Raw genomic sequence first — 27211 nt, 5'->3', positions numbered from 1 at the left:
AGCGTCGTGCTTCTTACCTCGCAGCATTAATGCGACGGCTGTAGTTACAAGTTACTTTGCACATTCAGATTTCTCGCTGTGATAAAATGTCACCGCTGTCAGTTAAAAATAACAAATAAATAAATAAATAAAACTAAAATGTCAACTTTTCAGGAACTCTCCAAAACAGCCTTGTCTGTCTTGATGACTGAATACATTTTTCGACATTGAACTGACATTGAACCGAGAGATTTTCACGTTTATGAGGGTCGTCGTTATTTGACATATTTACAGTTTTTAAAGACTCTGAGTTACTTTTGACTGAAGCGACTGGTTGATTAACGAGCCCATGGACAGAAGGGTAATTGATTTTAACATTGTGTGGTTCCAACATCTGAAAATGGGTGACGTTTTGGGTGCTTTTCTTTCATCAAAATCACTAAACTAAATTTGCGCTTTCTGTTGTTTAATAGATCAGTTGATTCACTGAGAAAATCCTTATCAGATTACTAGCAACACTTACTGAACACTTCACGTCTGCTACATTTTAAATGTAGCCAAGGTATGTACCTCTGGGTACTATTTTGCATGTAACAGGTCTCTTGTTGAAACTTGATTGAAGGTTTTTCTCTCTCTCTCTCTTTGTGTGTGTGTGTGTGTGTGTGTGTGCAGAGTAAGGGTGCATGTTGGAAGGAGAGATGAGAGGGTGAAGATGAGAGTAAAGGGGGTGAGAGGGAGGAGAAGGAGGGGGGGCATGGGAGGGGTGACTTGAGGAGGGAGTTAAGAAAAGAAGTGGAGTTGGTGGGGGTGGAGGTACACTGTGTGTGTGTGTGTGTGTGGGAGGAGGAGAAGGAGGAGGTGTGGGTGTGGGGGGGGGGGGCTGCTGCTGGAGGGGAAGGGAAGGTGGGGATGTGTGGCGAGGGTGGGGGGAGGGTGGGGGTTGTATCGGGGGCGGAGCTGCAGACAGCATCCCCCGCCCTCGCGCTCGTCTGTGTGCCCCTCGCAATTACCTGTTTCTCCAGCACTGATGTGAGCGCGTTTTGGCGAGCACATGCCACGCTGGGAGAAGAGCCAAACCTGATCCTGAGCTGCCTTTTTACAGCACCACAAAGAGGAACCATTCGTGAGGACCATTTGAATTGAATCCACCTCCCAAAAAAAGAAAAGAAAAGAAAAGAAAAGGAGAACTCAACCAAGTTGTTCAAACAAACTGAGCCGACCGGGGATCTGAGAGACTCGCAAGGATGCACTTGTTGTCCGCCAGCTGCGTGTGCGCCCTCCTCATCGCCGCGATCCTGCGCCAAGGTAAGCTATTGTCTCACTAACCGAGCGGTGCTGGTGTTCACGCGGGGTGCGCCTGTGCTCGTGAGCCGCAGGTGTGACCGGGAAAAGTCCCGGCAGTCACACGCAGGTGCCTCCACAAACTTCAGCCCGGCTTATCGATCACGTTTTCCCGGAAGGAGCCGGGCAGGGTCGTTGGTTTAGTTACATAAGTTAGAGAGCTAACGCAGATAGTTATTTTGTCAGAGATGTTTCTGTTATGCGTTTCGGATGTGGTTTCACACGTAAACGTCTGCTAGAAATTTCCCTCCCTTTAAAAAAAACCCAAAAACATTACAAATGATAAAAATCCTTCTCTAGTTGCTGTTTTTTGTAAACCATATACACCGCACTGATCACTTTTTCTACATGGATATTGTGTAAAATTATAAAAGATTCATATGTAGCATATGAAAAAAAAGTCGCGATAACTTCACTCCCACCCGTGAACGGTTCACTATTGCGCATCCCTGCGCACAAAAGTGACTTTTCTGTGTATTAACTGCTTATGTGACATGAAATAATAGGATACCCATTGTGCCACCTCTTCTTTATCCCCCCCCTCACCCCCCCCCTCACATGTGGGAGAGGCAGACTGTGAGGCATTCATCATCACCCGCACTTCACATGTACTCCTACCATGATGTCATCATGATGCCTTCATTTTTTTGAATGTGGTTTTGTTTTTTTGTCCTGTTGAGGCAAGCTGTTGAGTAGAATGATGCCTCGCACACATCCCGTCTTATTTGCTGTAATTACGCACTGCCTGCTCGGTGGGGGGGGCACTTCTGACAGGCTGCCTCTAGTTATTACACATAGGATAGAGTTTGTTTTGGATGTGGCCAGCTGTGATGGGTTATACATGTGAATGCCTCAAGGTTGTATTTGGTTCTTGTGAATGCATTGACTGGTGGTGGTTTTAAAAAAATAAATAAGATTGTTTTGGACCTGGTGTTTCAAGGACAAGGATGCGTTTTAGAACCCCTTCTTTTTTAATGTTTGGGCTTGGTGTTAAATGAACACAAGATGTTTTGTGGGTGTTTCCTTGTTGTCTGCTCCGTCCGGCCAACAGGTAGCAGCACCATGTGTTCGCATCACTCAGCCAGGCCGTTGAACAAAGCTGCACGGTGGCTCACAGAGTGCAGCCCTGGAGAGGGAAGGGGGTGGAGAGGTTCATCTCACTGTACTCCCCTCCACCTCGTCACACTACAGTGGCGCTTGTTGTTGTAAATTAACACCATGCAGCACCTATCGGTCAGGCTCAGGTGGTTTATTTGAGAGGAAACGAATGGCCCTTTTAAGGTCTTTTACGCTGCTGTGCCGCTGCAGTGCTGTGTGCTTGAGACAGGAGGAGAGTGCACTGAGTTGGTAATGAGGTTAGACTTTATGGTCGTCCACACTGCTGCGTTTTTAGCAGACAACGTGTGTGTGTGTGTGTGTGTGTGTGTGTTTGCATACACGACAGATGGTCAGATGGTCACCTTGCAAGGTTTCTTCCCGAGGTGTTTGAAAAAAAGAAAACCCAAATATTTTGTGACTTCTTTCTCAGTTTGCTCTGCACAAAAATCTGACTGAGGGGGTTTATTGAGTTTGGGGTTTGCAATAAAAACTGCATCAATACTTTTAATAAAAAACAACAGGCAAGTGTTTATTATATTTAAACAGATGAAAAAGCAACAGCTCCCGGAGATCTGGAGTTAAAAGGCCGAGCCATGGCCGCAGACAGACAGAAAGACAGATCCCTGAATTACTCTTGGAACAAATAGTCTAGAAAGATGCATCTGTTTTTTTCTTTTTGTTTGTTTGCTCCCTTGTCTCCACCCTTCCCCCACCACCAGCACCCTCTTCCCCCTCCTGAACAGACAGGCAGCGCTCGGTGTCACAGCTGGTATTACTTGTCGAGCGAGTGGGGCTCTCCCTTTAGCTAATGGACTAATCTCTTGCGGTGGGGATCACGCAATTCCACCTGAGATAGATTCACTCTCCTTTCCTTCATCGTTAACTAGGCTCAGTGTCCAGGCTTGTCTCACGAATGCTGTGATGTTAATGCACAGGAGGGGGAAAAAAAGTACACTTGTGTTACACGTACGATTTTGCACAGCTGTGTGTTTGTGTGCTCGTGCACGTCTCGTCTTGTTTATAGGCGCTTTTCCTCTTGATGTTTGAAGACTGCTTGTGGTTGCTTCTTCTTTGAAAAGAGACTTCTTTGTGACTTGGAAAGTACTGTATCCCTTCATGCAAAATTCAGAAGCAGTCATGAGAAGTATGACAACTCATCCGAATCATGGATTTGAATAGAAATGCTGCATTTGTATTTCTCTTTGTGCCATGAGCTTAATACTTTCTCTCTTATAATAGTTTAGTTGTTTGCTGGTCACATTTGTTATTGGCTGACTCACTAGCAAGAGAACACAGCTGAATTATTATGAAGTCAAGATTGACCAACAGTAAACACACGTGGAAATTCAGCAGAATTTACAGGAACTGAATTGGCCTGGGAAAGATCAACTTAAACAAACAAAGGAAGCAAACCTGCCATTAATCGATGGTTCTTTTCACTTATTGGAATAGGAAGGCTTACAATGGACCCAGAATGTGATATCTACACTGTTCATTATCCTGCTGCTGCTTAACCCATTGTGGCAGCTCATAATGTCTCTCAAAAGACTCTGTAACACTCTCAGGCCTCCGTGTGAAGTGGAATCTGTCACACAGTTAAACTATACAGACTTTGGTGTTGAGTTAAAGTGAGAAAGATAACCATTACTCGCGCAGGAATCACAAAGTGAGCGCGATAAGAAAAAGAAGCAGATGTTCAGTAAGGAGAAGTGGTGTTTTTCGTGCGTTTGATTGTGTGATCAGAATAAGAAATGGGTGGAAATGTGAGCAGAAAGGCTGAGGTACTGCTCACAAGAAGAAAAAAGGGGGACGCTTTTTCACGGGCTTCTCGGACCAGAGAGGCCGTACAGTAAATTAAAGCAGCTTTAGGGTGGGGAACCCGGGGTCACTTCTCATCAGGGGGTGCAGGATTCCTACCGGCGCCCCTGGCAGCAGCGCTTTACAGCCTGGACGCGAGGATCAAGCTTAATTACCCACTGGTGACTTTCGTTTTGAATTCCAACTAACTAGAAAATAAAAATGAAGTTTTGGATAAAATTAAAACAATGACCTGAAGTTCTGATGAAATGAAAATATGGCTATTAAATCATCTTTCATGCAGCATTAAAAATGAGAAAATTGGGGAATCTCAGCTAAGGCTCGACCATTAAAACGCTCTTCTATTATGGGAGGAGAAGCATCTTCGGATGCTGCAGTTTCCAAGCAATTAGGCCGATTCATCACTTCGTCCCCAGAGAAATGATGCTTATTGCATATGCGTCTGGACCATATGGTAGGTTTGGACCTGCTCATGTACAGTACACCGGAAGTTAGATGTAAGACAGCTCACTGGTCCTAGTTTGTGCAAATAAGAAGGTCACACAAATTGTAATCCTGGTGTAAGACAGTTGAATGTAGACATCCATTAATGCTTTCTTCTGGTCTTTATCTGCCCTGCACCCCCTCACACAGTGGGTTGGGGTGGTGCACGCCCACGCACTCTCGTTTCCAAGCCACAGCAGGACACCGAACAGGTGGAGCCGTGTTGGTTTTTAGGGCCGTGAAGGGAGCCGGTGTCTCTTTATGATTCCTGTTTGTGTGTGCAGTTGTTGAAAGAAAAGCTGTTTGTTCCCATCACTCACGTTGAGCTAAACAACAAATCTCGAGTTTTAGCCTCGTTATTCGCTCGATTGGAACTTTTAGCGGCAGTCGCTATAAGCTCTGAGAATGCTTTGAGTATTGTATATGTTTTTAGATTTGTTCCAAAATCTCATTACCAAACCAAACTTCACCTTGAGATTAGATGTAGCGAGACAGCGGTGAAAGAAATATGAGGTACCACGTGAACATGCTGAGTTTCCTACATGTCAGAGGGAGCAATTCACTCTCAGCTGGACTCGCAGAGCAGGAAGATGTATGAGTAGCTTTGCTTTGAGAAAATGAAAGGACTTGTGTGGCAAAAGTAATCTCTCGCAAGCAATGACTCAATGAGGAAAAGGTCTTTTGTTCGCCTGTGACAGTTTTACACGCAGGATTATCAGTAAAACAGCAGCAAGTGAATCTTAATTACACTTTGGTGATTGGCTTGACCCACTTTCACAGCCGGAGTGTGAGATATATTCAATTTTTACAATCTTGGCTAAAACTGCTTCTTCAGCTGTCCATTTATTCGATGTAATTTGCTGGTCACGTTCAGAAAGACCAGTTGAATTTAACACTTTATTGACTTTTTTTTTTTCTGTTTATGCTGAGGTGAGGTCGTTTTAAAGTGAGAGGAAGCATTATAATGTTTTACCAAACAGGCTAACATCTCACTCTCCTCATTTTGCACACAGGTTTCTCGCTCTGCCACACAAAATGATGGTTTATTTGTTATCCAATGGGAGGGACCAGAGTTCTATTGTTTCAGTGATAAAGAAAGGCTTAACAACAGGAGAGAGGTGACTGTGCTATGCAGTAGTGCTTCTTTCTTTATGCAGGAATACCCCCATTGAAATGCATAAAGGTACCCTTGGTTTTGGTGAAAGACCAACGGGACTCTGAAATTGCGCAGCCCTTGTTTCAGGGACAAAAAAGTGAGGTTGTTTCTGTCTTTTGTCATTGACGCAGCCCCCAGCTTTCACTGGATTCCTGTGGACTCCCGCCGACTGTATTGTGTGGCAGGCTCTTTTTAAACAAATGAGTGTATGATAGCGACTTCTTGCTCCCGCTCCTCTCTTTGTCATTAATATGGAACAGCACACACCCCTCGGAGAGGGCACAGAGTAGCTGCTGCCTGTCCCTGCACTTCACATGTGCAACCTGACTGAGGGCGGGGGAAGCTTCTCTCCTCCATATGAAAAGCCTGTAGCCACACCCATATTTAACAGGGCCTGGATCTTTGTTCAAATTCTCCATTAGAGTCATTGCCCTGTTTTAATGAATTGCTTTGAGAAGACTCCATTAACTGTGATGGTAATCACTCGTCCTCAGAGAATATTTAAGGAATAACATAAAATGGGCACATATGCATGGGAAGCAAGAGGGTGGGTGCTTAAGTGGTCTTTGTTTTTGTGAATTACATTTAATGAATCTCCTTTTTTTTAATTCAAATTTATATTAGAGGTTAAGCAGAGACAAAGCAGTAACACTGTTCCCACTGCTGACAGCACAGCTTCAGCAGCATAGTTGCTCCGAGGAGTCAGTGATAAACCTTTCATATTTATGCCTTGCCTGTACTTCAGTAAAGTCATTATTCCTGCCTATTTATGAGAGTCAAGTGGTAAGACAGGAAGGTGCCATTGGATCCAACCTATGCTCTGACTTTGTCTAAGGTTCAGGGAAGGCACTCGCCTTTTGTGCAAAAGGTGAAAGATTTATTTCGAGCCCCGGGCTACCTAATAAAACGACATGGCGTTTTGTCTTCCCGTTCATTTCTGAATCATCCTCTGTTGGGTCCAGACCTCTGTTGCAATACTGAGAAGTGGCTTTATTCGCTCAGACACTGTTTAGCAATCTTTCATTCATGAAACATTGTGCTGCTCTCTGTTACAACTTGCCTTTGGGACTCAACAGAACGGTCTTGTGTCTGCATTTGACCTCAGTATTCACATTCTTGCCATTTCAAAAGCCGTTTCTTTGTGTTGTGCTGATGTCCAACCCATCTCTCCCTCATCGACTGCAGCAGCAGACTGCGTTGCCTCAAGCTATCTTTGATTACATGCTGCTTCAGTTGAACTTGCAGGAGACAGGAGTTCTCATTTAGGGAGACACTCTCTCACAGGAGATAGCAGGAGTATAAGGAATTAAAAAGCCTGTCAATTTGTTAGCATCTAAATTCAAATCAAGATAGAAGATTAAGTTGCTGTCCTGTCTCAGGGTCATCAGTGTATCGATACACCTGGGAGTCAAGAAAAAAAAAAAGCCATACGCTGAATGTGCTTTGAGGGTGTTTTAATTTTTCACTGGTATTTTTTTTTTTTTTTGTACATTTGCTGGATTTCTAACAGCTTCACTGTTCTTCTGAAGTTGCCACAAGAGGAAGGATTGGAAAGATTGAGAAACATCTCATTTAATTTGCACCTAAAATAAAAATATCCAAATAGGATGACAGTTTGAACGCCACATGTTGAAATAGTTTGAGTAATGGATAAATAATAAATAATTTCTGTAGTTATTTAAGAGGGAACAAACATTTGAAATATTCACCTAAAATTAATGAACAGATGAAACAGCCAAAAGGAATTCAGAGACGGTTGAAACAGCCGGCTAATAGTGCCGTATAAATTGTTAAAATGCCCATCTTCTGCCACTCCAAGTGCTAGTTATAGAAATGCAGCGCTGGCAGTTCAATTGTGTGAAAACTAATATTAGTTTAAAACGGGTTGGCCTGTTTGAGATAATGTAGGTGTAGTCACTATTCCTTGGATGTTGTGACTACCTACTGATATGTTTCACAGAAGGTGTTTAATGTGTATGCTAATGATATTCAGGTTGTTATTTCACCTTTTCTGGAAGAGCTCCTCGCACTAAACTGTACATAAATCATTAATCCCTCATTCCTTTTTGAAAGAAAGACATTTTCAAATTCCACTCTATGAACACTTGGCCTCAGGGCATTTACTTTCTAATGAGCAACTTCTTTGAAAAGCCATGATTAAGAGAGAAGAACAGATTACAGAAAATTATTCAAAACTATCCTGTTGCAAGCCAAACGCATCAGCAGTAGCAGCACAGCTTCCTAAGACTCAACACAACTTTTTGTTCAAAGAAGTCAAGTGGTGGCTCTTTGCATGGTAATTACCCCACTAGCGATGCTTTGGCTGACACATGACTTGCGGATGCGTTAGATGTTTTATGATAAGACGTTCGGCTTTTTCTGTTAAGTATTCGGCTGTTTCACTGCCAGACCTTACGAGGAAGGTGATGAGATGCGTGTCTGGTAATTGGATGCAATACTTAATTTTCTAATGGGACATCTTAAGAGGTCAAGTAACTTTGTGTTCCCGGGGAGAATTTCTAAGCATTACACATCCCACTGGTGCAATTTAAATACTGACTTCTGTACTGACTTATCCTCTTAGCACAAAAAAAAGACTCTTGATTTTTCTCTGGCTCGACTGCAGGGTAAGCACAAAAGGAAAAAAAAAAAGAAGCAGTAATTTTTAATTCCAAACTTACAAGCAGGCAATCTTCCTGAGGCATTTGTCATATAAAAGTTGCTTTATTGCTGTACCTTGCTATTCTGTAGCGTGAGGACGTTGTTAAATGAACTTTACAGTGTTTAATTTTGAGTAATGAAGATGCTATAACCCATTAGGCTACTGTTCATCACCCTCCCCAATTACAAGCAGTAGATACAGATAATTTCCTGATGTAATGATAGCGATTTCATTTGAATGTGCACAGTCTCCCCTGCAGAAAAGTTTGACACTGAAAAATTAACAGTTTTTTTTTTCTTTTTTTTTTTTGAGCGTATCTTAGGGATGCTTAGGGTAAAGCGGATTTTGTACTCTTTTCCGCGGAAATCTCAGGATTACCTGTCTTATTGTGGAGGGCTTGCCACAGCACGCTCGTCTATAAACAGAGCCGACACGAACAGATACACGAAACCAGGACAACATCACAGTTTGCCGTTATGAGAATACCTCTCAGGCAATATTATCCCCCTGTGGGATTCTAATAATTGGACAACTTTGTTTCCTTTCTGCTCAGGGTGGCATTTCTTCAGATATCATGCTTGAATGAATGTATTTCTTATTGTCGTCATTAATGTCTCGCGTTCACTACATTTTCATATCTCAGGTCATTACACCTGCAAATATGCACGTTCTTATACCCGAAGACAAGTGGAGCCTGGAAAGTCTGGAAAGTTCATTTGTCAGAATCAGTAATTTTTCCTCATTTTGTTCTCTTTGAAGCAACTTCATTTTGGTTAGAAGTCGTGGTGCCTTTTTTTCTTGAAAAATGATCAACATAGCTTCTGATGGATCAAATACTTGACTGATCTACTCTTGCTCTGGAGCACCAATTTTTTTGGCAGACCGTCCATTGTTTGTCAAGACATGTTGCCAAATGGCAGCGCTGAAGGAAGCATTAGGGGATCACCAAAGTCACCAGGCTCCATCATCCCTGTATCATGAATATCTGTAAAAATGTTATGGTCATCCATCAAATAGCCGTTGAGATGTTTCAGTTTGGAGCAAACTGGTGGAACAAAAGACAGACAAGTGTTGCTGTGTGCAGCTAAAAATACAGCAATACTACATGTTTAAAAAGTGTGTAGTTTCTATCACAAAGATTTTTAAAAAAATCACAGCTGAGGTGCTGCTAATTATCAGGATTGTTTTGTTCTGTTACAGTTTGTAGCCTCTTCTGGTGTTTCAGGGGAGCCTCGAGCTTTTTGACTGACCCGGCAGCAGAAGCAGCTCATTGCTCCGAAAGGCTTTCTGAACAGCGTGTTGACTCAGTTTGCTTGAAGGAGAATAGTCTGTACAGAACATTCCCGTTGAGATCTTAAACTCCGACTTCTTTAGGCCGCATTGTAGATATTTTTATATTTTGTAGATATCTTGGTATCAGTGGTAGAAGGGATTCTTGCAGGTTTTTTTTTTCCGTATTGACAAGTTTTGTGTGAAGTGAGGGGTTTCTCTGGTGCTCACTATCAGTTCGATCCGCAGGGCTTTGTCTGCTCTTTTTCTGGATGCACTGCGCTGGGCAAGAAGCAGAATGGCAGCGGGTAAAGATGCACAATGCCAGACTGGATGGTTAAAAGCACTTTCCTTGATGTATGGCTACTCCCCATGTCATGGTGGAAGAAGAAAATGCAATAGCCACTACTAATGAAATTATTATGCTTGAAATGACCCGTCCAAGATGGCGGTGACATATGCTGAATTACATAAAGTGAGAGTGGTGATCTCATCCTACAGAAACAAAAGACACAAACAAAAGAGTAGCATGGGGTTTGTTGTGCCACTCGTTATCTGTTATGTGTATAAAGAGGCTAGATAAATTGTCCCCCCCTCCCTTGCCTTTAAAGAACACACAAATTCATCATACACAAAAACCAGCTTGGCGCCGTTGGAGTTCACACTAGTAAAACCTTACAGCCAAATCATGTTAGCAGTTATCCTGCTACGTCAATCTGAAAGTCCTGAAGTCGCAGGAAGACTCAGTGGTGTGACAGCGCATGTTAATCTCCAACCTTTCACAGTTCTCCATCAAAGCAGACGTTGGTCCATGGGTATTAAATGTGAAACCACATGGATTTGATGTGCAAGCAGGTACATAATCCTTTGTATGTATTATCTGCATTCCATGTATTCCTCCCACTGCTCCCTGCTCTGTTTAGCCAGCAGAGGCTTTAGGACCCCCCCAGAGCCAGGAGCTAAAGCAGGACACAATTTGAAACCGTCATGCCCTCTTAATACCAACCAGGCTGTTTGGCTTATTGGAATGGGAAGCATTGCCTGCACTGTTTCACAGTGGAGGGTTAGAAGGTCAGGTCTGTCATTATGGCTGCACAACAGCACACAGCATGACTCTTTGCTCAACTAATGTGGAAGTATCAGCCTTGCCACGGCAATTACCAAAGATGAAAGCTACACAAGCCATCTACTGAACAAATGAAAATATCCACCTGTTAATATTTTCTCTTGTTTACGGCGTAACAAGTCATACATTATTGATACAGCAAAAATAGGTGTTGTGTATCAATTCAGATAATAATAAAAGCGTTGCACACGTCTCCATTAATCACCCATTTTGTGTTGGGAAAATATTAGGCCATGCCTCATGCAGCATCTAATGAAGCACTTTAAGATCGATAAGTGGGTGCATTCTTGTTTACGCACGTAAGAAAGTGATGGGGTCTGAGCTGATTCATCTCCCTCTTTCTCCAGTGCTCTGGTCAAGGCTGTGTGTGGGTTCGTGGCTGCTGTTGTATAGAAAAAAAGCTCAATTTACTTTCAGCCGGGGTGTGTGGTGGCAGCAGGTTTGATTGGTATCCTCAGGCACCACCTGCAACCGAAATATTGTCACACAGATAGTATAATAGTAAACACAAGTGCTCCCCCAGGAGCAAAGGGCTGCAGATGTTCAAAGAGGTGGGGGTGGGGGTGGGGAGGATTGGGTGGGGCCACTTACAGGAAAAGCTGATTGTACTGTATGGAATATGTAGCTGCCTGGGCTAATGTTTCAAAATGAAATTATAATGTAATTCAACAAATGTGCTAACAGTTTGAGTTTGCTTTTAGTTTGCAGTGGGTGTTTCCATCTTGACACTCCTGTGGCTGTTTATTCGCATATATAATTTGGTGAGCGTGTGGGCTTGTCATGGGTCCTGCCTGGGGCTGCTGCTAAATAGTTATTTTCTGTACCAATTCGGCTGTCATTTCTGTCAGAAAGTAAGGGGGGGGAATGCCCATCACATGTTCCCTGCGCCAAAAAGTGATGTGTGCACATTGAGTGTTTCATCTGCCCAGTGGTCCAAAATCCCAAAGATGTTTAATTTACAGTGAAATAAAACAGAAGGCAATTGAGAGCTGAAATGATTAGCTGTTAAATGACAGATTCTAGTTCAAGACTTAGGACTGTTTTGTCAGACAAAACAAGATATCTGAAGACATCAGCTTGGGCTCTGAGGAATTGTGATGCACTTTCTTTCAGTATTTTCAAAGGATTCTTTGATGAATCAAAAGGAAACAAAAGTCACCTGATTTATCAAGTTTGAAAATCATCATTAGATGCAGCCCTGTTGTGTGTGAGGGTTTGTAATGGTCTTAATTTCATTACAAAATAATCTGTTTGTTACCCTTGTTTTCAGTTAACCAAAATTTTGTAGTCTATAAAATGTCAGAAAAAAGTGAAAAATCCATCTCAGGTTGCGGAGCCCTAGACAGCCTCTTTAAACAGCCCAAGGACATTTAATTTACAGTTTAATAAAACAAAGAAAAGCTGCAAGTCTTTACACTTGGTAGCTGAAACCATCCTTTTTGACATCATTGCCTGATAAATGGGATAAACAGTGAACTGACTTGTTATTTTGTCGGTTGATCAATCAATTAATTGACTCACTGTTCCTGCCTGTACAATGTGAACACCAACGACCCTTTAGGCTAATGATAAAATTGATTACAAATGATGTTCAATCTATAACAGAGGGAGCAGACACTTACCCTAGAAGTCAGACTTGCTCTCGTTGGCTCGGTTGCTTCAGGCAAGGGAGTCTGGCAGGTTTATGGCCTTTATGCAAAAAAACCCCCTGATACCTCCTGTCTGATGTGATACCTCTTGAAGAGACCTGGTGAAATGACGAGCACTTTGATGTCAAGAAGGTTGTTTTGAATGTGTCAGGAATATTTTAAAGCAGCCTATTAACACATCAGGCTGAACACGGGGAAGAAAATGAAAATGTTATAACAACCTGAGGATTCATTTCTTGCGCTTTAGATTTATGGATATCAGTTCAAAGTCCTGAGTAATTCAAAGGGCACTGTATTCATTAGCGAGAAGCATTACTCACTGTTAGAGACACCATCTGGAGTATCACACCATCTGCTGCACCTCTTTTACTCTTACATTTATTTTATTAGGCTGTAAACATTTATTATATTATCAATGTGACTGCATTTTTAAGCCTTAATTGGGCTGATTATACTTCCATGCAGTTGCTGGAGGAAAGGGGTCTGTGATTTTAATTACATAAGCTAAAAAAAGAGTTTTCAAACATCAAGTCTTCCCCCTCTGAGCAACTGCGTGCACTTATCTGCGCCTCATAAGCTCAAACCCAATAGAAACACCAGGGAACCTTGTGATCAGATACCTGTTATCAAGGCTCAGCCCAGATGCATGCAACTGAAATGTTGTGAGACTAGTTAGAAATCCCAAGAATACACACTACGAACATGAATCAGAGCTGCAGGAGGTGTTTTCAGGGGCATGTTTTGCCTTTCATGCACACACCCCAAGGTGTAAATCTGACAATGTGTGTGTGTTGTTCTTCTGTAAAAACAAGCAATTTTTTGCCAGTTGAACCCTGGCCACTTTGGAGTGAGCTCAACCTTAGCGCAACAAAAACGACCTCTAGAAGTGTTTCGGTATCTGCTAAATTAAATTAAAAGCTTCTTTTAGGGGCAGAGTTGTTGCGTGCAAATGCAAAGCTCTTTCCATTAGGCATGGATGAACAGCACAAATTCAAAACCGCTTATATGATCCCCAACGTTAATAAAGTTGGAAGGCTTCTTGGCATAAGAAAAAGTTATCACATTTAAATTACTCAGAAATAATTAAGAATGAATGAGTGGTTGCTAATCACACGTCTGAATTAACTGAATTGAGTGTTAATAGGCCTCAGCCTTGCCATTCTCTGTACAAAAGCAACATCAGAAATAAAGATTAAAAAAAAAAAGGAAAGAAAATGCAAATTTAAGATGAGTTTGTTCTTTGGTGCTTTTAGGTAATGGGGTGACCTACCTGAGCCTTGAATGGCGGGTTTTAGTCTTCTACAGATGAGGGCATAGAGTTCAATGTCTTTTAGTTCTACATAGCAAGAGACTGCCTGTGCTTAATCCTGTTAATATTGAAGGTCACATATTTTTTTTGTTCCTTTTTTTTTTTTTTTTTTTTTTTCAAAATTTTTATTGGTATTGCAAATGCTGACTGACCTGTCGGAGCCTACAGATGGCAAGAAGAAGAAGTGGAAGTCAGCACAGAAAGGTGTTGTGTGATCATTTGCACATGTCACGACCCCAATTAAAATGAGCTTTATCTTTGTAGCGGAGGGGATTTGAGCTGGCAATGCCCAGTTTTTCTTCTTTAATAGCTGGAAATTATTTGATAATTCCATTTGCCCTGTAAACCAGTGAGTTGCTCACAGGCCGTGTCTGTTTTTCTTAAATTACTTTGAACGGAGGAGCAGGTAGCGGGGCACTTAACAGCGATAGAGTTTTTTTAAATTCTTACCTGAGGAACGCAGTCATTGTGACACAATAAAGATCTATTAGCTTCCAGTTGTTGCTGCCACTGACGGGGACTTTAAAAATCTGTCTTGTTCATTCATAATCAAGAGACTTATTGAGGTAATGTCAGCGGAAACAGAAGAATGAAGTCATTGCCGAAATGTTAGGCACTGCGTTAGGAGGGGTTAATGGATAAGTGGGAAGCAGTGTGGCTGTGCTTTGTTAATGGCCTAATGTTGCCTTTAATGGCACATCGTTGATGGGAGTCCTTGGTGGATGTTAAGAGTCAGGACTGTGAGCTCTCCTATGGTCGGCCCCCCAAGTCTGCCCACAGGCATCTCAGAACCACTTCTCCCCTCGGGTCCCCTGGCCTGCGCCCCTCAAATACATAATTCACAGTATAATGGACGTGATTTCTGAGTGCACTTACCACCCGGTCTCTCCAGCTGACTGCCGTCTTAAGAGCAGTCTCTGCATCCGTGCAGCTCATCTGCTGACGCGATTTATGACATTTTTAAAGAGGGTTTTTACGGACACTCGTGTGGTCGAGTGTACAGAGAAGAGCATTACAAAGACTAATGATCATGCCACAAGATCAATTTAAAGGAAACCTTATGGCAAGTCATTTACAGCGATAATCACCCTTCTTGTAATATGCTTTTATCTTTCCCATCTGTCTCATTGAGAGAAAAATGTGATATGTAGTAACAAATATGGTGAGGCATATACAGAATATTAGATACTTTTTCAGACATTCCATATGGAAAAATGTTTCCCATCTTAATTGTATATCCATATGTTCTTCAGCCTTATCCTAACATTTATTTGTGCTGCCATTAATTCCAGCTCCAACAAAAACTTTTCCTCCCAAATATTAATTTTCTTTTGTAGTGCTGTGCTGAAACTTAGCAGAATAACATAAACTAAATCAAAGCCGAATTGTCTGCTCTGATTGTGCTGCCAGGGTCTTTAGAGTGAGACGGTAATTTAAAGAATCTTGAACATCATTTATTAAAAAGGCTTGACAATAGTTCCCTTTTAAAATCTCATATTAAAGGCCCTTGCTAATCAAAGGGAAAAATTCAAGAGATTCTTCAAGTCCTCTTGCAGTTTTTTGTTTTTTTTTCCCGGATTTTGTAAATCTTATTGTCTCTTCTTAGCACAAATGTTTGTCAATTCATGATGAGGCAGAAATTCAGATTTTTCTTACATTTTGTTACTTTGTTTGCTTTGTTTTGTTGGGCTTGCATTACTCTGGTGTTAGAGTGATTGAGACAAGATTTTTGGCAATCTACCTGAATGTCTGAGGTCTATTTTGCTGTTTGGCACAGTGTTTTTCTCATTACCTTGGATAATGCATCAAACACAAACAACGTGACACCATGTTGAGATATTTTCCCCGCAACCTCCTTGAAACTTAATGGAAAACTTTACCATCTAAAACATCAACACAGGATATCAATTTTTGATGGCAGTACTTCAGAATCTTTCAAAGTCAATCCAGATTATAAAAAGATAAGTTTCTCTTCTCTCTGAACTAAATAGACGGCGATGCAATGTGGTCATGAGCCATCCTGTGTTTTGAGCCGAAGAACCGGACTCAATTCTTCCTGCGGGCTTATTATTCCAGTGCACAAGCTATTATTCTCTGCATCTACACGAATAATCCACAGCTGATGCAGAGTGTTTGCGCCTGTTCTTTGGGGATTTTCAGCAGGTGTTCTGGGAATTGTAGGATATCACAGGCACAGAAGCAAACAAGCTGTGATATAACTCGTGTATTGTGAACTCGGAAAGTGTCACTCTCAGATTAACTAGGTACAAAAAAAAAGAAACAAAGCACCTGAAAACTTCCTTTTAAACCTTCGTTTCAAATATTTTCTGAAGAAGCCCCACCCACCTCAAATCAGTGAAAAGACCGCAGAAACAAGCACAAATACAGAAATCTCTCATGTGAAATAACCAGATTTGATCTAATGTGGACATGAAATATTGTTTCCGTCGTTCACACTAAGAAGCTGATTAAATCATATGTTTTGGAAGGCTTCTAAAACTCATATCACAGATTTATGATATGAAAAAAAATTTCTTGGGGGAATCCAGCCACTCGTTGCTCAAATGGCTTGAAACACCTGAAGTCAAAATAAATCTTTTCCTCCTTCTTGAGCCCCCCCCCCCTCGTTTCTTTGTCCTCTCGTCTCAATTCCCCAACAAGAGGCGGAAGCAGCAACCCGATCCCTCAGCAGCAGGTCTGCACAGGTACTGAGCCCTCCTCAGGACAAGTCTGAAACCAGAGAAAATGGAGCCAGTTTTTCCAGTTGCAAGGCAACAATGGAAGCCCGACAGGTGCAACGGCAGGCAATGCATTAGCCCTGTTCCCGCCTGCTGTCGTCTGCAAGTGTCTGTTGACCACACATGATGCAGCAAATGAGCATTGTTTTCTTTGCCTGAGGCGAAGAGAGCTATATCTCTCTAGAAAATATGTTTCTCACTGGAAAGTGCATTTCATATCTAGCTAGAGGGGAGTGTAAAGCAGGTTAGGCTATTCATTTTTTTTACATTACAGGTACATTGAAGTATAAGGATGCATGAAGAGCACTGATGAGGGTTATTTTGTGGGCTTTACTAGTCTGTGCTTTTGCGTTCTTATTATTTGTAAAACCTCTTACATGCACATTAGAGTTTTTGGCTTATTTTCCTGAATAACATGCAGTTATGTGATCGTGTATTTTGTTTGCCAAGTGCAAACACTGTTGTTGGTTTGGTTGCACAGTGGCCTCAAAATGTGTTCATGCTGCTGGGGTGAAGAAGGGGAGCCATTATGCTTAATAGACTCAGACTAATAGTACTGTGTGTTGTATACTCTACATAATTCCCCATTTGCTGTCCATCCTCATCCTTAGCAGAACACAGGCTTGCTTTGCCCTGAGGTGCCAAACATGGCTCTGCTCAGTGTGGGCTGTGAAAATGTGAGGGAGTTTTATTTACTTCACTTTACTCTGGATTTTAAAAGTGTCCTGTATTTGACAAAAAAAAGTCCTTTGTACTGGAATGATTTGTCAGTTAACTAAATAGTCAATCAACACAAAATTTGCAACTGTTTAAGAGCTGAACAATCATTTAGGTCAAAATTAAACAAAAGCTCCAGGTGATTTCCAGCTTCTCCAGTGTGACAGTTTGCTGAACTTCTCTGTTCTGTGTAATAGTTGGCTGAATCTATTTCAATTTTGGTCTGTTGGTGGACACAGCAAGACATTTGAAGACGATACTTTTTATCAACACAGCCAAATATCAAGACAAGTGCAACAATCCAACAACCCAAGGCATATCAATGTGACTAGGGACATAGCTGATGGTGTGTGATATAATCACAGGCTTCTCACAGGACAACATACCTGCTCAACCCTAGTTACAGTGTACATTGTTCAAGAACTGGAATTTTTTCTATTACGAATTATCGTACCATCAAATGATCTAGAAAGTGTTATTTTAAGGTTAAATAGTTACATAAACTAAATGATGAATTGATTAATTGAGACATAATCTTCAGATCAGTCAATATTGAAATCAATAGTTATTCGCAGCCCTAGTCAATAATTAAAATATGCATTAAGAATAATGCATCTGCAGATAACAATTCATTTTTATTTATTACTGAGTTAAATCTTTGGGTTCTGTGTTTGAGATGACATATGCAGTCATATGTGGACTCAATATTAAGTTGAGTATTACCTAATGATTATTTTCATCACTGATCTGCTAATTAATGTCTGGATCAATAATAATGGTTATGAAATGGCAGCAAACATTTGCTGGAGCCCAATTTGTTATATTCATATGTTTTGTCTAACCAGCAGATCCAATGATATCCAGTTTACAGTCATATGAAACAGAGAAAAGCACCAAATGTCAATTCTTGTTATTCTTGTTAATTCTTGTCTTCTAATAAATGCTGAAGTTCTCTCAAGATAATATATGTAGTGACAAGTTTTCAGTTATGTGAAGAAGTAGGTGAATTCATTCAGAGTTTGCGGACGTAGGCTTTGAAAGAGATAATGCATATATGTTGCACAGAGAACGCAATATTTTATAAGTGGGGAAATAAATTGCTTGCTGGTCTTCATAATTTCCCACTCCGGTATTTTTTCATTGCGTGGCTGTGCATCAATTCAGTGTTATATTAATGTCAGAAAATATCACACACTCTTTTCAGTCATAAAACTAATAAATGTGTTAGACTTTGGACAACGTTTCTCATGGAACTTGAAGATAAGACTCCGTAGAGAATGGATCACTTATTAAAAATAGAAAAAGGCTAGACAGGCCTAGTTCAGCTGGACTGCAGATAGAGCCTGTGGGGAACATTGGCAGAAAATGAAACCTTTGTCCTAAGTACTTCTGTCCATAAATGGACCTTTTTAGCAGATTGGTGAAGACCTTTACACCCCTCCGAAGGTCACAGAGATACAGGGCAGCATCTTTAGGGTGTTGGGGTGGCTTTCTGTCCTCTGAAACAGATGGCGTGCCATAAAACGGGGTCTGGAAAATCGAAATCTACACATCAGTGCATTTCGTTTCACATAATGTTGCTTTTGTCAACCGGAGTTCATGTCGGTTTGTGGACATTTGCACTAGAGCTCAAACCATCTTCGGGAACAATTTTAAAATTGATAAATTATAAATCGTTAGGTCATTTATCCAGAAAAATACCAAATATTTTGTATATTATAACGTGATGATTACTGCTTAGTAGTCCAGTAAACAGGAGGTTGATGATATTATCAGTGTTCCTCAAAAACCTAATGGCCATTTTCCCCCTATCTGACATTTCATAGACAAAGTATAATAAAATGACAGATTTATGATGAACCCAGGTGATTACATTTCATCCTGAGGGGAACATGAATATCTATCTGTATCAGATTTCTTGGCAATCCATTCAATAGCTTTTTAGACTTGCTCAGAAACCTCATGGTGGTGTAGATCAAAAGCCAAGGCCTCACCAAAGTCTGTAGGACTTATCTCCAGGGGACCATGAATGTCTGTACAAAATCCAACAGTTTCAGAGTTACACAGACCAATTTACTGACCGATGTTGTCATGATGGGAACCATGATCCTCACATGGCTAAAAAGTTTGTAGCTCACCAAAAGTGAGGGAAATGCTGCTACTACCCTCGTTTTACTGCAGCACACAGGACAATTTGTTGTGCATGCTTACTCACAAATTTTAAAAACGGAAAGTCATTCATCTGTGGACTTTTTTTTTCTCTTTTTTGCAGACAAGCTCTCGACAGTGGAGTTAAAAATACAAGCCGATTCCCTTAGTGCTATAAAAGCACTGACAGGCAATTACAGTAGGCAGGGAAAAAAAAAAAGCAAAATTATAGAGCACACAATGTTGACGTTTGGAATGATGCCTCCATGGTTCAGCCTGCAACAAAAAGAGAAGCTGCGTGAAAGGGATGTTGTGCAAGTGCGCTGTCAGTTATCCATCAGTGGCATGATTACACCCCTTCCCTCAAGAGAGACAGCTGGAGATAGTGAGGATGTAGCATGTGTTTTTTTTTTTTTTTTTAAAAAAAAGTCATCACCCTTTTAAAGCTAGCTGGTCTGAGACATTTCCTCAGCATGAACTGATACTGTAACAGAATTCAGATACAGTCATATGCTTGTCATTGTTAGTGAAGTATGAAGTATGAGCTTAGGGCTTGAGCAGAGCGAAAAGAACTGGCTAAACAGCAGACTGTAGTGCTGATATATTACCAAATAGCTGCAAGGATGCTTTGGGGACCCTGGTGATAGACTGAGCTACTTTACCACACCTTTCCACATGACAGCTGTCCCTCTATTTTTTTGACAGCAAAGTAATGAGAGATTGAGCTTATTAAATCACTGATCTCTTCTCATTTCAGATGCCTTATACGGTATGACTAATCAAAATGCGGCACCTGTTACATTATTAGGGCAAAGACAAGGACGAGAAGCCAAATGACATGGAAGGTTAGGTTTTCTTTGATTTCTCGCTTCTTAGGCAAGCGCCGTTCGCTATAAGAATCTAGCCATTCCTCAAGTATTATTGATCTAGCTGAAGTGGTTCTGCCTGCCCTCCTTACTGCTGAACTGCTTCTGAGGTGAGGCTATTTGCCATCAAGTCTTTGTGGACATGTGCCATGGGATCTCCATTCACTGCACAGTCCTCATTTTCAGCACTTAATAAGTTCGGCCTTCCGTTTTCTTGTTGATGTTGCAGCTCTAAGACATGCGGGCGCACACACACACACACAAATGGGAGGCCGTAAGGTAGCAAAACAGGGATGTGGAGACTAGTGTGAGGAGGTAGCTGATTTCCCTAGTGAGCTTATATCTGAGCTGTCGTCACCTGTCTCTTCTCTGGGATAGAGGCGCCTTAATCAGGAACATGAAAGCGTCTCCTGTGGTGCTGCCTCCTGTCTCTGTCACTTGCTTGTCTATTACTTGATTTCTCATTGCTAGAGTATTTGCTAATTTTTTTTGTCCAGTATGAGAACTCACATCAAGCCTGGCATCCCAAGTTATTTTGGGTACAGGCACAGATGATCAAGCAATGGGAGACGGCCTTATTTAACCTCGAACTTCTGGAGACCCCGAGCTCTCTTTAGCGGCTTGAAAAGCATACTTAACGTTGTTTCATCAGCCTGATACTTCACGACTTTAACTAATTTTATGAGAACTGCTTATGAACACGACTTTCATGTCGTTTCAGCAGTGTGATACATTACTTTGAAGTCTCAGACACCCCAGCGATGGATTTTTGTACACTCTCTATCTGTGATAGGTGTTGACAGCAGTTTTTACACAGCACTCCTTCTTGCAAAACCCAAATAACTCTGCTTATGTCTGTAGTTGGAGTTTTATAACCATTTGGTCTTTGTCTTTCTCCAAAGCATTTGCAATGTTACAATGAACAATAACACAATGTAAATTTCCTTCTGAAAAGTTGATTTATACCCAAATATCGTATAGGACACACAACATTTTTCCGTAAAGTCAGAATAAACAAAGACCTGGTTGACCGGCTTGTCTCTACTCTCTATTGCCCACTTATCATATAGGCAAGACGTCTGTGAGAAGTGATACTTTTTTTTGTATGCATAGTATCGTGTGAGCATGTGTTTGTCAACGTGAAGTCACACAGTTCACCTACTTTTGTTGCAATGGATTACCTTATCTCAGTAAGCAGCAGGAGCTTTGTCTTCTGTAACTCAACATGTGCGATTAGTTCTCATTGTGTAGCAGTGTAAGCTGCACAGATAAAGCCTTTTCCTTAATACGGACTCGTTTAAAGTTCTCAGAGAGACTGAACACAGCTTTATTTGAATATTCAGAAAAGCCTATTTGAATTTGAAATGTAAGAAGTCTATTATATAGGAAGAGCGATAACCTTTCCGACACTGCAGTACTTGCAGCGTAACCTGAAAATCACCGACTCTTGTTATTTAACAATTGTAAGATTCAGCAGGTTGTGCAGCACTGTTTCCTGAGAAGTTTGAGTCTCAACACTTGGAAAGCATATGTGGACGTGATTGCCAACTAGGGAACTGAATAATGTTTGGATCTTTCCTGGACCATTAGAGTATTCTGGCACCGGCACGTCTAGGCATATAATCTAGATACTGACAGATTATTTTTGGCACCTTATAAAACTCCCAAAATGAAATGTAGCAGGATATGATCAGATTTGACACGCATGCAAAACATGTCCCCGTGTCTTGCTTATTAACTGCCTCCTCTTAATAGATTCACAGTATCTCCATTTTCTCCTTTTTTTTCCTGCCCAGCATGTGCGGTCTTTTCTGCCTGGACTAGAAACCTGCATGTCTAGCTGAAGACCGTTCAAGCATGAGAGTCAGTTTCATTAGATTTACGTCAGGAAGACAAAACAAGAGAGTGTAGAATGACTACATGAGCGTGCTGTGTTCGCACCAGCAATCTGCTTTAATGCCATTTCAGGTAGATCGGACTGATGTGCACCCAGCTGCCAAAGTCTAAATGTGAGCAATACTTTGTGAAAGGCAGGCGCATATTTACAGTCCATCAAACCGCACATGGACAGTCAAACAGATTTTCATCAAGTGCTTAAGAGAAGACCTAATCATGAATACAGGAATGCAGAAAATGTGCAAATGCCTGGAAGTTGAATAATACAGTAGGTGACATTTTGACCAAGCAGAATCACTTATTGAGACTGATCGATGCGTGACTTCATTCTATATAAGCCTTTAATCCTTTTTATTCACTTTATAATGCGAGAGGAACAGATTTTACGTGTGGCAAATCATGAATAATAAGAGGAGTGAGGGCAGGAAATGATTCTAATTGTGCTATAGTTGACAGAGCACATCCTTGTGTCTGGTGAAGAAGTCACTTACCACCTGGTAAATCTGTCAGCATTTGAAATGTGTTGAGGTTTGTTTTTGTCTCATACTGTCGCTTTTGAATGTCGCCAAGCCTTATTTAAATGCAGGGATTGTATCTTTGTGGGTGATGAGCTGTACTATCTGTGTTTCTCAAATAGTTTTTATTGGGCAAGCTACACTCCATTAATGCTCACATAAGCGGCTCCTGTTTACACACAGAGCTTTAAGCACTGATCATAATCGTCAGATATGCCCTTTTAAAACCCTTTTGTTCTTTGTATGTTTTGTTTCCTGTGTCTGGGATGATGTACAAACTTGTCATTTTGGTTATGTTTGGGATGTGAGCCTATGTGGTATATTACTTGTGTGTGAATGTATGATGCAGCCAGTCATATGTTGAGCTGTTTTGGGTATTAAACTGATAGCTCTATAAATTTGCTGAGCATTGGGTGAGCAGAACTGGGGAAGCAACTAACCTTCCCCTGGTCCCAGTAAAATTGTTGTTTTACACTTCAGTTTTGAGCAGATTTAACAAACAAGTTATAGCGCGTCAGTTAGTGAACTTTAGTGGTGCTGGGAGGTGAGTTTTGTCGCCTTGGGGCAGAGTCGGGCTAGCTGTTTCCCTCTGTTTCCAGCCTTTAAGCTAGGTTAAGCTTGCTGACTGCCAGCTAAAGCTTCATATTTAACAGACACACACGTTGTATTGATCTCTTTTCGCAAATGTCAGACCAGACCTTTAAAGTCAGACTAGTTGCCACAAGGCAGGACAGTCATATCAATGACAGCAATGGCAGGAAACAACTTAAAACGAGTACAGCAGAGCTCAACACAAGGCAGGATGTGGCCCGTTTAAAATCATATTATTAAATTGTCTGTTGTTTGTCATCAGCTTGCTGTAGTGGCCTAACTGACAGGTTTTGCCAGTTAGTTCAGTGTCAGACCCAATGATATTCCAGCTGACTTTTTCAAAAGATGAGTGACAAGTGTCAGAGTACGAGCTCGTTCAGCTGAATGTCAGGAGGACGCCGACAGCAGACGTTATTGAGGAAAACGGATATTTGTTTGTTTGTTTGTTGAATTGCATTACAGGGATATATGACCATTACATATATATATCTATATCTGTATCTATATATATATATACATAGATATATATAGATATAAATGATATTTAATTGTCCAAGTGTGGAAAAGACACTTGAAGAAAGGGGGTTTAACATAGAACACATAACTTAAAACAGATATTGTGTACCTTACCAACTTAGCTTAACATCACAAGCAACTGTGCAAATATGCCTTCAGGATCCTTGTTGTTACTCTGTCCCAATGTAGACAATGGTAACCATAGTAAAAGTATTTACTTTCATTCAAACAGTATTCAAATGAGTGTCACGCACAAAGCAAAAGCATTAACCGCCTCATCTCTGCACAACCCTGAGGAAAGCTTTAAAAGTCTGATAAGTTGAGAGTTAAAGTGAGAATAAAACTTGGGTTGCGCTGCATGTGTGGCGTTACATTTTGCAGCTGTTGTGTGTGAATATAATCAGACAGTTTCAGAGTTGAACGCACACGGAATATTTAGAGCATTGTCACTGTTTTGCGCTTTTTCTGTGAACGCATGAACATTACTGATTCAACAGATTGAAACTGGTGCATTTTCCTTGGCCTCCACTCTGAGAGGTCTGAAATGTGAATCTGAATACCAAAAAAACAGCAGCACCTAATTTTCAGTCGGGCCATGGCAGCCTCTTCTTCCCCTGCGGCCTTCTGGCTCTAACCCTTCATTGCAGCCCATTGAGACGCTTCTGCTGGCACCCTCCTCCCCCCTCCTCCTCCTCAAGCACTTTGTCTCCATGGTGATGTTTTGAATGAAATTTAGGGCAGGACATTTTTTTTTTTTTTTAATCAAGGGAGAAGTAGAATTGGCAGAACGCTATAGAAACTGCTGTTCTTAGTGTGTGTAGGGCTGCACTAAGTGGCATTGATTAATGTCAGTCAAATATGTACAGAAATGAGGGCACTCAGAATAATAATGGTTTTCAATTTTCAGTCAAAAAATATCATGCTGTGTCGAAGCTGACCAGAGTAGCCACCCTCAATAAAATAATTTTTTTTTTCTCTTCTGCAGCCAGCGGTTTGGTGACTGTGACTGGCCTGTACGGGGAAACACTCGAGATCCCATGCAACAATGGAGCCTTAAAAGCAGAAGACGCTCAGCTCACCAAATGGAAATATGTAAGTCACAACTGAGGTCAATTGATTCAAAATGGTGAAATCTGTGTGACAGTCACTTATCATGTCTGAACCACGCCCAGTCTGAGTGCCTGGGCCGTGCATTAGCCCATGCAGCTGTCCCTCCACATGACACTGCCTGAACAGAGGGTGTGGAACAAGACACTTTGTGCTTTCATTTGAACTGGAAGCCGTATGTGATAGGCTTGTAACAAGTGGGCTCTGCTCTCTAGGACAAAGGAGAGGGACTTTCAGGAGACCTGCTGGTCAAGCAGAAAAACCAAAACGTCTCAATCAGCGCCACTGATGAATACAAGGGCCGCGTGAGCATGGCGGAAAACTCCAGCCTGCTGCTTTCTGCGGTCAAGCTGCTCGACCAGCGGACCTTCACTTGCATGGTGGTAGCTGCTGCAGACATCGCTGAGTACCCAGTTAATGTGGTGATCTACAGTGAGTACAAGCTGGAAAAAAAGTCTAAAATGCTCTCCTGATTTGGACTGGATTCAGTAGTTTAAGTGCTAGAATGACTGGCATGTGCAAGTTGAAGAAGACACAATGACACCGCATTCATTAACACGTTTTTTTTTCTATGTGTTGTAGAGAAGCCTGCTGACCTTAAGATTTCTAAAACAGCGGAGGAACTAGAGATTGGCAAACTTGCTAAGGTGTGTTTTTTAATGATAAACATTGCTTATACCTACATTATTTTAGGCAGAAAAGCATCAAGGGAAATCCCTCACTTGAGCTCAAGTATCTTGAGGCGTAGCATGGACCATGCTAGTACAGTAATGAGTTCTTTCAAGTGATTCTCATGAATTAGTAAAGAGCAGAATCCCCCTCTACTGCAATTAAAATACCCAAAGGATGTGAGGGGCCTTAAAAATGCTTTGGGCATTTCACGGTCTGTTGCATAGAAAAATATGAGGTCCTCAAAATCCTGAGAGGCGCTCAAAAAAAGCTAATTTGCTCAGATGTTTGGTCAGATTTATTCTAAATATGTGAAATGGTGATTTATTTATTTTTATTTTTATGAACTTTTTTTCGGTTCCACAGCTTGGAACATGTGTTGCACAAGATGCGAATCCAGCTGCAAATATCACATGGCTAAAGAATAATAAACCTCTTGTGGCTGATGGGAAAGGTATGTTTTCTTCATCCTGTTGCGTGATTATAAATGCTTATTAAACAGCTCTTTGGAGTGGTACTGACCTTTATAAATGTTGCATGTATTTATTCCCTCTGAGTGGGACAGTTGTTGTGAATTCAGTGATGATATGTGCTGGAGTGTTTTGGTCATTACACCATTCTTTTTTCCTTGTTAGAGTTTTCAGACGGTTGTTTGTTTTCTGTCCAGGGATTTCCATCCAATCCTCGGTGAAGGTAGACCCTGTTACTGGCCTTTCGACCACCTCCTCCACACTGGAGTACTCAGCTATAAAGGAAGACGCAGACTCCCAGTTCACCTGCAGCACTCAACATCCTGTGGGGGCAGAGCTGCTGTCCTCTCCAGTGACCTTCAATATCACCTGTGAGTCACCGAACCTCGCTAACAACTTTCACTGAACACACTATCTAAACTGCGGCTGTCTGCGGACGAGCTGTTGTCAGTGTAACTTCTGCTCAAAAATGAAAGGCTAAAATACTCATTGATGAAGGGTTTTTTTTTTAATCATCACAACAGACAATGAAAATGTAATACCCTGACCTACCTTTGCCTTTCCAAAGGAGAGTAGGGATATTTTTAATTACTGTAATGCAATGCTGACAAATGTTATTTCATGTGACATGACGTGAATTAAAAAAATACAGTAAGTAAGTGCATTTTTGAGGTATTTGTAGCATTTCAATTTCCTCCAAATTCATATTTTATATTAATCCACCGCATTTTGGTATCAAATATTAATATACTATTAGCTACACGACATTAATTTGATATCTTTAGTCGCAAGTTACTCTCGGATTTAGATTATTCAGTGCTGACAGGCTATTACTGTGCCTTGTAACCAGTTAGACAGTGTTGTGGGCAGGATATTGAATGAGACCACAGAGTGATGCGGACAGAGAGAGGATGCTGCAACAATTCATAAGTCTGTCCTTATCACTGGGCTTATCAGGACCACATGAGGAGCAGCTCCTGTCCCACGAGCTCTCGACAAAGACCAAGAAAAGCTTTTTAAGAACCAGCTGCAGCCAGTGTTGACAGATCTCAACCTGTGTTATTGATGCAACTCTTTTGCTTCCAGTC

General features: G+C 41.3%; 1 protein-coding gene across 2 annotated transcripts in view; it reads left to right on the top strand.

Annotated features, from left to right (window-relative positions):
* Window positions 1-959: 959 nt before the first annotated feature.
* LOC124059416 (CD166 antigen homolog) overlaps window positions 960-27211 on the top strand; it is a 36127-nt gene continuing 9875 nt past the window's right edge. Inside the window, exons 1-6 of one of the 2 annotated variants that reach the window (XM_046389376.1) lie at window positions 960-1284; window positions 24863-24969; window positions 25200-25416; window positions 25567-25631; window positions 26020-26107; window positions 26321-26494. In XM_046389376.1, coding sequence (XP_046245332.1) covers window positions 1224-1284; window positions 24863-24969; window positions 25200-25416; window positions 25567-25631; window positions 26020-26107; window positions 26321-26494 — 712 coding nt within the window. In that variant the 5' untranslated portion in view covers window positions 960-1223. The remainder of the gene's footprint in view (window positions 1285-24862; window positions 24970-25199; window positions 25417-25566; window positions 25632-26019; window positions 26108-26320; window positions 26495-27211) is intronic. The other variant, XM_046389375.1, reaches the window with a different exon arrangement.

The sequence above is a fragment of the Scatophagus argus genome, chromosome 5, assembly GCF_020382885.2.
Source record: "Scatophagus argus isolate fScaArg1 chromosome 5, fScaArg1.pri, whole genome shotgun sequence".
NCBI lineage: Eukaryota > Metazoa > Chordata > Actinopteri > Scatophagidae > Scatophagus > Scatophagus argus.
The sequence above is the reverse complement of the archived record's forward strand: the minus strand, read 5'-3'. Positions and strand labels throughout refer to the sequence as shown.